The sequence below is a fragment of the Oryctolagus cuniculus genome, chromosome 11 (genome assembly GCF_051225735.1).
Source record: "Oryctolagus cuniculus isolate XC-2025 breed Fujian yellow rabbit chromosome 11, ASM5122573v1, whole genome shotgun sequence".
Taxonomy (NCBI): Eukaryota; Metazoa; Chordata; class Mammalia; order Lagomorpha; family Leporidae; genus Oryctolagus; species Oryctolagus cuniculus.
The window spans coordinates 52,061,082-52,075,130 of NC_142877.1; the positions used below are offsets into that span (position 1 = coordinate 52,061,082).

At 41.5% G+C, this 14,049-nt stretch overlaps 1 protein-coding gene across 1 annotated transcript; it reads left to right on the forward strand.

Moving 5' to 3' along the window:
- The first annotated feature begins 10,719 nt into the window (after positions 1-10,719).
- LOC100355528 (olfactory receptor 8S1) lies at positions 10,720-11,655 on the forward strand. The gene has a single exon (XM_002711087.1). It carries the CDS (start codon positions 10,720-10,722, stop codon positions 11,653-11,655), a length of 936 nt encoding a protein of 311 aa, XP_002711133.1.
- The last annotated feature ends 2,394 nt before the right edge of the window (positions 11,656-14,049 follow it).

The following is a 14,049-nucleotide window of genomic DNA, read 5'->3' on the forward strand; positions in this document are numbered from 1 at the left end:
GGAAACCTGTTAAAGTGAAATGAACACTATTAGAGAAACGGTGACTTGATCAGCCCTTGCCCTGACTGTTGATGAACAACTTAATACTTTATCCCTCTTAGTATTCTTTTTTGTTTGTTCTACATAATACTTTTGGTTGAATACTGTAATCAATACACAGTTATTCTCAAGTGTTGAAACTTCACTGAAAAGTGATCATTGTTAAATGTAAGAGTGGGAATAAGAGAGGGAAGAGATGTGCAATTCGGGACATGCACAAGCTGACTTACCTCAAATGGTAGAGTTAGAAACATACCAGGGGATTCAAATTCAATCCCATCAAGGTGGCATGTACCAATGCCATCTCACTAGTCCCAGTGATCAATTTCTGTTCACAATTGATCATAATGATAGGACTAAGAGTCAAAGGGATCACATAAACAAGCATAGTGTCTGCAAATACTAGCTGATAGAATAAAAAAGGGAGAGAACGATCCAACATGGGAAGTGAGATACACAGCAGACCCATAGAATGGCAGATGTCCTAAACAGCACTCTGGCCTCAGAATCAGCCCTTAAGGCATGCGGATCTGGCTGAAAAGCCCATGAGAGTATTACAGGCATGGAAAGCCAAGACAAGACACTCTGGCAAAAAAAAAACTAAATGAAAGATCTCCGTGAGTGAGATCCCAGCGGAAAGAACAGGTCATCAAAGAAGGAGGTACCTTTCTCTGAAGGGAGGAGAGAACTTCCACTTTGACTACAACCTTGTCTAAATATGATCAGAATTGGTGAACTCAAAAGGCTTCCATAGCCTTGGCAACTCATGACAAGAGCCTAGGGTGATTACTGATGCCATAAACAAGAGTGTCAATTTGTTAAGTCAATAACAGGAGTCACTGTGCACTTACTCCTCATGTAGGATCTTTGTCCTTAATGTGCTGTACATTGTGATTTAATGCTATAACTAGTACTCAAACAGTATTGTTCACTTTGTGTTTCTATGTGGGTGCAAACTGTTGAAATCTTTATTTAATGTATACTAAACTGATCTTCTTTATATAAAGAGAATTGAAAATGAATCTTGATGTCAATAGAAGGGGGGAGGGAGAGGGAAAGGGGAGGGTTGCGGGTGGGAGGGAAGTTATGGGGGGGAAGCCATTGCAATCCATAAGCTGTACTTCGGAAATTTATATTCATTAAATAAAACTTTAAAAAAAATTAAAAAAGAAAAGAAAAGAGAGAGAGAGAGATTTTCCATCCACTGGTTCACTCCCCAACTGGCTGAAACAGTGCTGATATGAAGCTAGGAGCTTCTTTCCGGGTCTCCCACACGGGTGCAGGAGCCCAAGGACTTGGGCCATCTTCTACTGCTTTCCTAGGCCATAGCAGAGAGCTGGATTGGAAGAGGTGCAGCCGGGTCTCGAACTGGCACTTTATGGGATGCCAGCTCTTCAGGCCAGGGCATTAACCCGCTGTGCCACAGCACCAGCCCCAAGATACATTCTTAATTTACTCCGTCAAGCTTGTTGCTGTGAAGGCCCATCTTGTTGCCCTACCAAAGCTCAGTAGCCTGATGGATCTAGGGAGCTAAGAGGTTGGCAGGACAGGGCAGAATGGTGGGAGTCTCTTGGGATCTGGTCACCCTCATCTTCAGCCTCATTGTAATGCCGATTCTTTAGACCCAGTCTCCCCTTTGGTGCTCTTTCCCTTTAGCTACATTATACTGTCACTTTAAGAACAAAGTAATAGGAATGGTCAGAGAGTCATAATTTATATTAAAAATTGTTGGACTTCTGAATACATTTTTAAATAAAAAATGGAAGCAAAAAAGTGCTCAAACACATACATGAGGATACTGAAATTCTCTAACAAAAATATTGAGAATATGAAACCCCAAATAAGAAAGGGGAACACTTACAACTGCTGGTAAGAATGTAAGTTAGGCCGGCGCCATGGCTCACTTGATTAATCCTCCACCTGCAGTGCTGGCATCCCACATGGGCGCTGAGTTCTACTCCCGGTTGCTCCTCTTCCCATCCGCTTCTCTGCTGTGGCCCAGGAAGGCAGTGGAGGATGGCCCAAGTGCTTGGGCCCCTGCACCTGCATGGAGACAAGGAGGAAGCACCTGGCTCCTGTCTTCGGATCGGCACAGCACAATGGCCATAGCGGCCATTTGGGGAGTGAACCAGCAGAAGGAAGACCTTTCTGTCTGTCTGTCTCTCTCTCTCTCTCTCTCTCACTATATCTCTACCTGTCAAATAAAAAAAAAGAATGTAAATTAGTGCAGCCACTGTGAAAAACAGTAGGGAGATTTCTTTTTTTAAGATTTATTTTATTTATTTGAAAGAGTTACAGAGAGAGGTAGAGATAGGGAGAGAGAAGTCTTCCATCCTCTGGTTCACTCCCCCAAGTTGCCATAATGGCCAAAGGTGAGCCAATCTGAAGCCAGGAGCCAGGAGCTTCTTCCAGGTCTCCCACGTGGTTGCAGAGGCCCAAGGACTTGGGTCATCTTCTACTGCTTTCCCAGGTGCATTAGCAGGGAGCTGGATTGAAAGAGGAGCAGCCAGGACTTGTACAAGTGCCCATGTGGGATGCGGGTGCTGCAAGCAGTGGGAATTGGGGAGGAAAGAGGAAGAAGGGCAGGAGTGTGGGTGGGTGGAAGGGAGGGTAGCGTGGGAAGTACCACTATGTTTCTGAATTTCTTTCTTTTTTTTTTTTTTTTTTTTTTTTGACAAGCAGAGTGGACAGTGAGAGAGAGAGAGAGACAGAGAGAAAGGTCTTCCTTTTGCCGTTGGTTCACCCTCCAATGGCCGCCGTGGCCGACGCCCTGCAGCCAGCGCACCATGCTGATCCGAAGCCAGGAGCCAGGTGCTTCTCCTGGTCTCCCATGCAGGTGCAGGGCCAAGGACTTGGGCCATCCTCCACTGCACTCCCGGGCCATAGCAGAGAGCTGGCCTGGAAGAGGGGCAACCGGGACAGAATCCGGCGCCCCGACCGGGACTAGAACCCCGTGTGCCGGCGCTGCAGGGCGGAGGATTAGCCTATTGAGCCACTGTGCCGGCCTGTTTCTGAATTTTTATTTAGGAAATACATGAAGGGGCCAGCACTGTGGTGTAGTGGGTTAAGCTGCTGCCTGCAGTGCCAACATCCCATATGGGTGCTGGTTCGAGACCTGGCTACTCCACTTCCCATCCAGCTCTCTGCTATGGCCTGAGAAAACAGTAGAAGATGGCCCAAGTCCTTGGGCCCCTGCACCTGCATGGGAGACCCAGAAGAAACTCCCAGTTCCTGGCTTCAGAAAGGCACAGCTCCAGCCACTGCAGCCAATTGGGGAGTGAACTAGCTGATGGAAGACCTCTCTCTCCCTCTGTGCCTCTCCTCTCTCTGTGTGTAACTCTGACTTCCAAATAAACAAAAATCTTTTAAAAAAATAAAATAAAAAATACATTATATGTATATCTTAAGTTTTTTAAAAGTTGATCTAAATTGCATGTGTGAAATGCATGAAGTCTGTACACCTTAAATAAAAGGTTTCTAGGTTAAAAAACAAAAAAGTTGAATGTACAATTAAGAACATGTCATTCCTTCTAAGATCTCTTGTCTCTTTTCATCATTTGGCACTTCTTACTCAAGCAATGTTGAATGAGTGTTTGATTGACTCTTGCATCTCTTGAATTAAATTATTGTGGTAATTAATAAACAGACTTTAAAAAGTAATGTTTATGAACAAAATTGACATTTTAAGAGTTGATTATTGTTTATAGCCCTTGTCTATTCTCTGGAAGAACAGTGGGGTTTTTTTGTTTGTTTGTTTGTTTGTTTTACTTACTACTGTTTGAATTCTTTATTTAGTGGAGAGCTGAGCTTGTGACTATAAAATAAAATTAAAGTATATCATGGTAAAATTTTTAAAAAATGTAAGAGGGGCCCAGTGCTGTGGTATAGTGGGTAAAGCCACTGTCTGCAGTGCCAGCCTCCCATATGAGCACCAGTTGGAATCCCTGCTGCTCCACTTCTGATCCAGCTCCCTGCTATGGCCTGGGAAAGCAGTGGAAGATGGCCCAAGTTCTTGGCCCCTGCACCAATGTGAGACACCAGGAGAAAGTTCCTGGCTCCTGGCTTCAGATCAGCCTAGCTTTGGCCATAATGGCCATTTGGAGAATGAACCAAGAGATGGAAGACCGACCTCTCTCTCTCTCTCTCTCTGCCTCTCTGTAACTCTGCCTTTCAAATAAATTTTTTTAAATTTTTTTTAAAAAAGGTAATAAATGGAGGAGGGAGGTGGGATGGAAAGGATTGTTACAATCTTGAATCTGTATATATGAAATACATGAAATATGTTCATTTATACAGACATTTTTTAAAAAGAAGAATAAGTCCTCTGTGTTTGCTATTTATATGTTAACTCCACTGAAATTATGACTCCTCTCTGCCTCAAATAATAAATGAAAATTTTTGACATGGATGCTTTTAACAGTATGAACTATTAAAAGTAATTTATGGATGCCTTCATTATTTATCTCTTTAACAAATCCTTAAAATTCATCATATGTTCAATACAGAAACTCTACAACCTCAGGGCTCTATAATTTTCCTGCAGCGGAACTATCTCCTCTATTAAATCATAATGGACAATATTGTTATAAAAATAAGGAAAATGCAAATGTACATAAGAAAATGACCAGGAGTTCAGTAATCTATCACAGTCTCACTCCTTTGACAATTCCTAAAAGACATTTTCAGTCCCAAATTGCCATGATGAAAATGAAAATTTTTCAGATTAATTTTTCTTTAAATCCTTCTCATGTTATTTGGTATATATAATTGGCTCACTGAATTATAGATGTCTGACACATGACAATATACCCTTTTTTCCCCAATTGATAATCATTGTCATGAACCTGACATTCTGTGATGTCAATATTCCTGTTTTTGAGAAAAAAGTGAATATGTATATAATATCTATATATGAAGTGATTATTTCAATGTTAAAAATTGTTAGAGCTTAAGATATTAAAAATAGGCTGGCGCCGCGGCTCACTAGGCTAATCCTCCACCTGCGGCACTGGCACTCCAGGTTCTAGTCCCAGTTGGGGCGCCGGTTCTGTCTCAGTTGATCCTCTTCCAGTCCAGCTCTCTGCTATGGCCCAAGTGCTTGAGCCCTGTACCCACATGGGAGTCCAGGAGGAAGCACTTGGCTCCTGGCTTCAGATCGGCGCAGCGGGCCAGCCTTGGCGGCCATTTGGGGGCTGAACCAGCGGAAGGAAGACCTTTCTCTCTGTCTCTCTCTCTCACTGTCTAACTCTGCTTGTCAAAAAAATAAATAAATAAGTAAAATGTTAAAAAAATATATTTAAAATAAACACAATTGAAAAAATAAAATAAATTCCCTTATTCTCCCATTTTTCAGCCCCCTGAAACCCAACAGAGTTCTCATCTATGATTTAAATTATTGCCTTCACTTAGAAATGTTGTTACTGCTTTAGACAGAGTCCCTTGTGCCTCAAAGTAAGTTTAGCTTCCCAGTTAACTGGAAGTTTTGCAGTTGGCAAGTCCAAGGCTTGGCTTCAGGCTGAGACTGTAGGGAATACAGGATGTTGGCCCAGCTTCCCTTGGGGACCCAATCCAGCCCATGACTACTGGAGCACAGATAACCTGCTGGTTAGCTGTGTAGGAGAGCTCCTTTTTAAGATGACTTTAGAAAAGTGTTCCAAATCACAGAATAAGAAATAGAGAGCACATTACTGCATCTGAGATCTAATTAGAAGGTTTTAAAGAAATTACACGTAGTATTCAGAATACAAACTTTGTTAGAGAATATGACCCTAACTTTTTTTTTTATAGTGTCCTCCATTGCAGTGCAACATCAGTACAGGTTAAGGTGTTCAGAAGAATAGCCCTGAGTCTGTGACATATCTGCTGCTTACAGAGCTCAAATTATTCTGTGTTCTTTTCTCACTGACAAGAAAGAAAAACTGTCTACTCCAATAATCAAACTTCTGGAACAGGGGTTTAAGAAGACTCTACCCATAATAAGCTTGGGAAAGACAGAATGTGTACAGCTGCATCCTCCAAGAAAAGCCAGGAGAATGGTAAGAACCTCTAAGGTGGCCGGCGCAGCGGCTCACTTGGCTAATTCTCTGCCTGCGGTGCCGGCACCCCGGGTTCTAGTCCTGGTTGGGGCGCCAGTTCTGTCCCAGTTGATCCTCTTCCAGTCCAGCTCTCTGCTGTGGCCCAGGAAGGCAGTGGAGGATGGCCCAAGTGCTTGGGCCCTGCACCCGCATGGGAGACCAGGAGAAGCACCTGGCTCCTGGCTTCGGATAGGCTCAGCATGCCAGCTGTAGCGGCCATTTGGGGGGTGAACCAGCGGAAGGAAGACCTTTCTTTCTGTCTCTCCCTCTCACTGTCTAACTCTGCCTGGCAAAAAAAAAAAAAAAAACTCTAAGGGGATAACGGTGGCTACTGGAGGCCGGCAGTGTAGGGGAGGGAGGGAATGGGAGAGGTTTATCTGACACTGTGTTAGAGTTAGATATGCCTGAAAAGTTCTTGTGTTTGTTCCACAGTATACTGTATAGTTCTCTTTTTAAAAAAATTAAAAAGGATCTTTTAAGTTTTCACCTTAAGTAAATTTTAAATATTTGGGGAAATGAATACATATACCCTGATTGGACATTATGCGATATATACATTGTACCCCATAAATATCAACAAGTGTGACACATCAGTTAAAATTTTTTAGAAAGAAAAGGATCCATTACTTGGAAAGAACACATTTTATTCATCCATTGATCTGTTGATGGTCGTTTGGGTTGTTTCCATCTTTTGATTTTAAATAATGCTACTGTGAAATATTTGCATATGAGTTTTTGTGTGCACATTTCGATGTTTGTAATTTCAATGAAAACGAAATAAACTTCTAGTGAAAGATGCTAGCATTAACTTCAAATACCTGGGAATGTAAAATAGGCCAATGCTTGTCTCATGCATGCATATATTGCATAAGATAATATATAATGCATATATTGTCTCTGATAAGTAGGAGAAAATGTATATATATATATATATATATAATATATATGTAACTCTGGATGCCATATTATGTGGTATATCCATGTTGTCTTCATTGAATTATACCCCTAACATACTAATATTTCCTCATTTTTTATATCCACACTGTTCTTTGTGTTTGTACTTCCCTGATCCTCAAACTTCCCAAATCTTGTTATTTGGATGTTTCTCTTACATATTGCGTATAGTTGGTGTGAATAATGTGAGAGAGCACGGGCAAGCACAGCTCTGAGAACAATTTTAAGTAAATGAAGTTGGGTTTTAGCCCTAATTTCTCCCATGTCAGATTGTTCCTCACGCACCAAGGGTCTGAACATTCACCCTCAACCCCCTGCATCCTTCAGCCACTGTGTGCTGGCTGGCGTTCCACACACATCCTTCCCTTACTCCTTCTCTGCAGCAAGAGCTTTCAGCCCCTGTGTGGGAAGGCTCTGTGCCAGGCCCTGCTGCGTCCCTAGTTTTATAGAAACCAGCCATCAGGTAGCTTTCCCTTTAAGCGACATTGGGCAATGAAGATTCGTTTCCCTCAGAGCTGTTTTCAGCTCTGGGCTTGATCCTTCAGGCAGTGAAACAACTACATGATTTTCTGCCTTAACATTTAAATTAGGGAAGATTATTATTTTAGTGGACTTTCTGAGAGTCACAAAATCATACCCATACCCAATATTCTACCTCATCTCTGTAAGGGTAATTAATAAAAATGACCAAGTGTACAACAGAAAAGAAGTGTCTGTGTTGGCAGAATGGTGAACTGGGAGTTTATCTAAGACAACCTAAAATTCTCTTTGGCGTCTTCAGCCCTGCCATGATCAACTTAATTGTCTTTCCCTTTCTTCACTTCCTGCTGTTATCCCATATTCTAAATCTGACACCTTTTATACCTCAGGATTACATTAAGCCAATCATTGTTATAGTCCATGCCTGTATTCCCACTGAACTAGGGTCTTTTGACTTTTAACTCATTGAACTGTTTATTTAGTGCAACATTAAGACACTGACCACCTTCCCTTCTGAGGAGCAACTGCAAGGTTGAATTTTTTATGCCTACTTGCCCTAGGATTTAAATTAAAACATTTTTCACTAAAGAAATCACCAACATTTGTTTGAGGTGATGGTCAGTGATGGAGGGATAGGGAGATGTCTTTATGAGAACTTGAAAACCAAGTGAGATAAGTCGCTGCCGACTTTGTTCATATGAAATGCAGATGAAGGGCAGAGGGAAAATGGGTTTCCAGCAATGCCACCATGTACTTGGAGTGAGCACTTGAAGCCCCTGTGGATGCGGTGGTCAGCTTCTCCTCGTAAGTGAAATTGCAAGAATGAAAGGAATTTTCTGCACAGCTCCAACCACAAATACTTTGAAATACTCAAAAATTTAGATAGAACATTCACCATTTGACTCTTCTGGTCCAGATTCCAAATGAAAGTGTTTGCTTTCCATTATGTTTACAATGTTTTCCGTGCAGGGTCCTCAAAAGTAATTTCTCAGGCTGACTGCACTTCACCATCGCAGGGTCTAAGCTAACACCCTGCAGGCGAGCCCAGGCGGAACTGCCCTGTCTTTCCAGCCACACAGGTAAACTAAACGTGGTTCTAAGATGGATTTGTGCTTGGACTGCTGGTTTGTTAAAGGGATCAGAATCTAAGCTTCTCTTGATGAGTTAACACCTGGCCACAGATTACTGGCGAAACCAGAGGGTCAGAAATAAGACTTTCTCAATGAACAAGACCAAATATTTGCATAGAAACAGAAGACTGTCATGGAAAAAGTGTAGGGGGCAAAAAAATAAAACTAGTAAATTAGCATGAAGTAAGTCTTTACCTAGGACAATGACTTACTGTATAACCCCATAAATTCAGGTTCAAAATGGGTTTATATATAGAATCATCATTAATATAAACTGTTCACGGTTCTGCCCCCTCTGACACTCAGCTGATACCTAGGGCAAGAGGATGCAGGACAATTTTAAAACAGAACTGTAAGTAATAGATCGTAGTTAAAAAATAAGAATGGGAATAGGAGAGGAAGGAGGAAGAGTGGTGGGAAGAATCACCATGTGCTTAAAATTGTAATTATGAAATGTATGAAGTTTGTATTCCTTAAATAAAAGGTTTCTGGGGGAAAAAATTTTAAAAATAGAACTGTAAGAGAGTTTTCACCACGTAACATAAAGTAACTGAGAGCAGGAAGCCAATGACTCGAACAGAGAGCTGTGCTCAGCGAAGGGAGCAGTCAAAACAGGCTATAAGAAAAAGCAGGTTTACAGGCGAAATTAGAAAGCCCATGAAAATTTGGGTTGGTGGAATTAAGGGGAAGATATTTTTGAAAGAAGTGAAGCAAAATCATAGGGAAAAAAATGGGTTTTTTGTTATCAAAAGTGACCAAAATTGGGGCAGGTGTTTGGCACAGTGGTTAAGGTCCTCCTGAGACACCCACTTCCTATATCGGTGTGTCTGGTTTCAAGTCCAAGCACCACTGATTCCAGCTTCATGTTAACTCACACCCTGCAAGACAACAGATGATGGCTCAAGGGCTTGGGTCCCTACAACCCATGTGGGAGAGATGGATTGAGTTTTGGACTCCTGATTTTGGTCTGGCACAGTGCCAGCTGCTGAAGGAATTTGGAAGTAAATCAGCAAGTAAAAGCACTCTGTCTCTGTCTCTCTTTATGCCTTTAAAATAAATGAATTTTTTTCCAAAAAAAAAGTCACCAAAATAACTGAAAGATTAAGGGTATATGAGGAAGAACTCTAAATGTCAAAGTTAGAAAAGTGTTGCTTTCCACTACGGACCAAGCCTGGACATTAGACTGATAAATAGGAAAAATGTAATGTATTTCTTGGTTCTTCAACTCGTCAACATGACATTGCAAAATATCCCTGAATATCTGGCTTCTCATGAGAAAGACAGGGATAAAATTCCCTATCACAGGTATAAGAATTTTGTGATAATTCTCAGAATTACTTGGAAACCAGTTGAGTTAGTGACTGAGAAAATGCTCTGTGTATAATAAAGTTCTGTTAAGTTAAATGTGCTGTTTATGAAGTAGGGAGCAGGGCCACATTGTGACTTCTATGAGCATTATATAGTTTTATCTTTGTGAGCCCCTTTTCTCACAAAAATTAAAATTCACATTTTACTTTTGCATTGTTACATATATAATTCAGCCTACATTATAGTCAATTTTTCTTCTGAGCTTAAAAGAAATAAAAACATTTCAATTGGCCATCAAAGACTTGTGGCCACAGGATTTGTGCTCTACTATGCCCAATGGGAGTCAGCCCTACTAAGGAGCCACTGGACGATTTTGACAAAAATAAAAATGATGACTGATAAATTAGAAAGAGAATGTTTACAGCTCCACTGTATGTAAGCACTAGAATTCTTAAGACTTCTGAACTATAGGAAGAATACAATAGAAGTTAAATACCATGAGTGTTAGGAGAGTCAGAGATACCTATTTTTCCATTAAATCCCAGTGAAGGGGAATAGAATTCTCAAAAGTATGTGAACATTGTGACCCAAAATCACAGAACAGGACAGAAACTCTTCCTGAGACATAGGAGCACAGAGTCTAGACAAACCAGGGGGACAAATGAGAAGAAGGGGACAGAACAATTAGATTTCAGACTTATTTCTGGTTTATTCCAAAGGAATATTCTCCACAGATGGCCCCGAGGAACCACAGCACTGTCGAGGAGTTCATTCTGACTGGGCTGTCCGAGGACCCGCACGTCGAGGCTCTACTCTTTGTACTCTTTCTGGGGATTTATCTCCTGACCATGACAGGGAACTTGATGATGCTTCTGGTGATTGGAACCGACTCCCACCTCCACACCCCCATGTACTTCTTCTTGAGTAACCTGTCATTCCTGGACCTCTGCTTCTCCACTGTCACTGTGCCCAAGCTGCTGAAGGACCTCTTGTCTGAGAAGAAAACCATCTCTGTAGAGGGCTGCCTGACTCAGGTCTTCTTTGTGTTTATCACTGCAGGGACTGAAGCCTTTCTGCTCTCAATGATGGCCTATGACCGCTACGCCGCCATCTGCCACCCGCTGCTCTATGGCCAGATGATGAGCATAGAGCTCTGTGTGAAGTTGGTGCTGGTCTCCTGGGGCCTGGCCTCTCTTAACTCAGTGGTCATTGTGCTCTTGGCGGTCAATCTGGACTTCTGTGAGGCACAAACCATCCACCACTACACGTGCGAGCTGCCCTCTCTCTTCCCTCTGTCTTGCTCTGACATCTCCATCAATATAGACATCTTGATCTGCTCCACCTTACTTCATGGGCTTGGAACCTTCCTCCCAATCTTCTTCTCCTATGCCCGCATTGTCTCCACCATCCTGAGTATGCGCTCCACCACAGGCAGGAGCAAGGCCTTTAACACCTGCTCCTCACACCTCCTTGCAGTGGTCCTGTTTTTTGGGTCAGGTTTGGTTCGCTATCTTATGCCCACTTCAGGCTCCTCCCTAGATTTACTGTCTTCCTTGCAATACAGTGCCGTCACACCCATGCTGAATCCCCTCATCTACAGCCTAAAAAATCAGGAAGTACAGGCAGCAATGCAAAGGACATTTGGGAAGTACCTACATTATTTTAGGTAATGGACAAGGACACAGAATAGGAAATGAGCTTGTGTTGCCAATTGCTTGGATGTAACGTAGAATTTGGTGTCACATATCTCTCTCTCTCTCTCTCTCTCTCCCTGGCTATATTGACAACGAAAAATAAATATACAAAATTATGTCCAGTTTATATATGTAGGCCTATAGTCTATTTTTCCTTTATTCTTCTCTCTCACACCACCACCACTGCTTTCTTTCAAGGAAGCATAGTTAGATGCTGTATCTCCTAAATTGATCATATATGTATCGTGTCTGTTAGTACTTAGTCTTTTTGTCTTAATGGTCTACTCTAATACATGTGCTACCCAATTTATTGTCTCCTGTAGTATTTAGACATCTGTGTTTCTGCTTTATTATTTTAAATAATAATCATAAACCTGTATTTATGAAATTCAAGTTTACCAAAAGATGTGTGGATACCTCCCATGAAATGTTATACATTTTCTTTACTCTGATACTTCAATTCTCCCTCCTGCAAACTTTTTCTACATTTTTGTACTTTTTGTTTCTGGAGTGCATCAAAAAGTTATTTTCTCTACATTCTATAACTGTTGAATCAATTAAATTCTAGATTCTAACTATAATTTGTATAGCTATTTAAGCTTCACTCTGTGTTTACATTTATTTAACATTCCTTCTGGCCAGCACCACGGCTCACTAGGCTAATCCTCCGCCTGCGGTGCTGGCACTCGAGTTCTAGTCCCAGTTGGAGCACCAGTTCTGTCCCAGTTGCCTCTCTCCCAGTCCAGCTCTCTGCTGTGGCCTGGGAAGGCAGTGGAGGATGGCCCAAGTGCTTGGGCCCCTGCACCTGCATGGGAGACCAGGAGGAAGCACCTGGCTCCTGGCTTTGGATCGGCGCAGTGCACTGGCCGTGGCGACCATTTATGGGGTGAACCAACAGAAGGAAGACCTTTCTCTCTGTCTCTCTCTCACTAACTCTGCCTGTCAAAAAAATAATAACAAATAAATAAATAAAAAGCATTCCTTGATGCTCCATTCACTGTATATTTCCCCATATTTACTTCCCGTTTGCCATAGTACAGTATGATGGTTAGAGCTGTAGTTCTAAGACACCAGTTTCCTTGGTTCATAACTGAGTTTGTCCATATATTTTTTAGGATTTTGGTAAATTAATTAACTGTTCTGTGCCTCAGTTTCCTAGAGAATTAGGATTAAAAATAACACCTTTGGAGGTACATATGGGGAACATGAATACTAACAGTCACCATTTGAGTGTTACCGATCATTATTCATGAGTTCTGTACTTATTCTGGTTTTACTTGGTTGGAATATCTGCTTTCTTAGATTTTTGGAGGGAAACAAGCATTACATCATATTCCAACACATTGCATATCTGAAAATTGTTTTATTCTAAGTCAATATATGGATAAAAAATTTGCCCTAGACATAAAATTTTAGGATCCCATAATTTTTATCTGTATGTATTGTATATTATCATCTGATATCTAAGGTTCTTCAGAAGTCACAGTATGACATTTTTAGGGGGAAACCTATCATTTTATTTTTTATTGTACGTATCTCATAAATACAATATTAAGAACATAGTAATTCTTCCCACTGTACCCACCCTCCCATTTACTCCCTCCCCCTTCCTCCTCCCTCTCCTGTTTAGTCTGAGAAAGGAAAAAAAGAGGGGCAACCGGGACAGAATCCGGTGCCCCGACCAGGACTAGAACCTGGTGTGCCGGCGCCGCAAGGCGGAGGATTAGCCTAGTGAGCCGCGGCGCCAGCCAGAAAGGAAAAAAAAAAAAAAAAAAAAAAAACAGAAAGAATGATAAAATAAAGAAATAATGGAATAAAAAAACTAAGAGAACTGTTCCTCAACAGTCTAGATAAGGCCTGTTCTATGTTATTGCTTCTCAAATGTGATTTCGCTTATTTTTTCCTTTCTTTCCTCTCCCTTCTTTCCTTTTAGAAAATTAATTGTCTAGATAGAATTAAAAAGGAGAGAATGATCCAACATGGGAAGCAGGCCACATAGCAGACTCATTGAACGACAAATGTGCTAAACAGCACTCTGGCCTCAGAATCAGCCCTTAAGGCATTCAGATCTGGCTGAAAATCCCATGAGAGCATTTCTGGCATGGAAAGACAAGACACTGTGGCAAAAAATTATCTACACAAATGATCTCTGTGAGTAAGATCCCAGTGGAAAGAGGGGCCATCAAAGAAGTTCTCTCCTCTCTGAAGGGAGGAGAGAACTTCCACTCTGCTTAAGGCCTTGTCTAAATATGGATTTGTGTATTCAAAGACTTCCATAGCCTTGAAAACTCATGACAAGAACCTTGGTTGATCACTGACATCATAAATAAGAGTGTCAATTGTTAAATCAGCAACAGAAGTCACTGTGCA

Coding starts and splice junctions, on each gene's coding strand:
- LOC100355528 (XM_002711087.1), top strand. CDS start 10,720: ATGGCCCCGAGGAACCACAGCACTGTCGAGGAGTTCATTCTGACTGGG.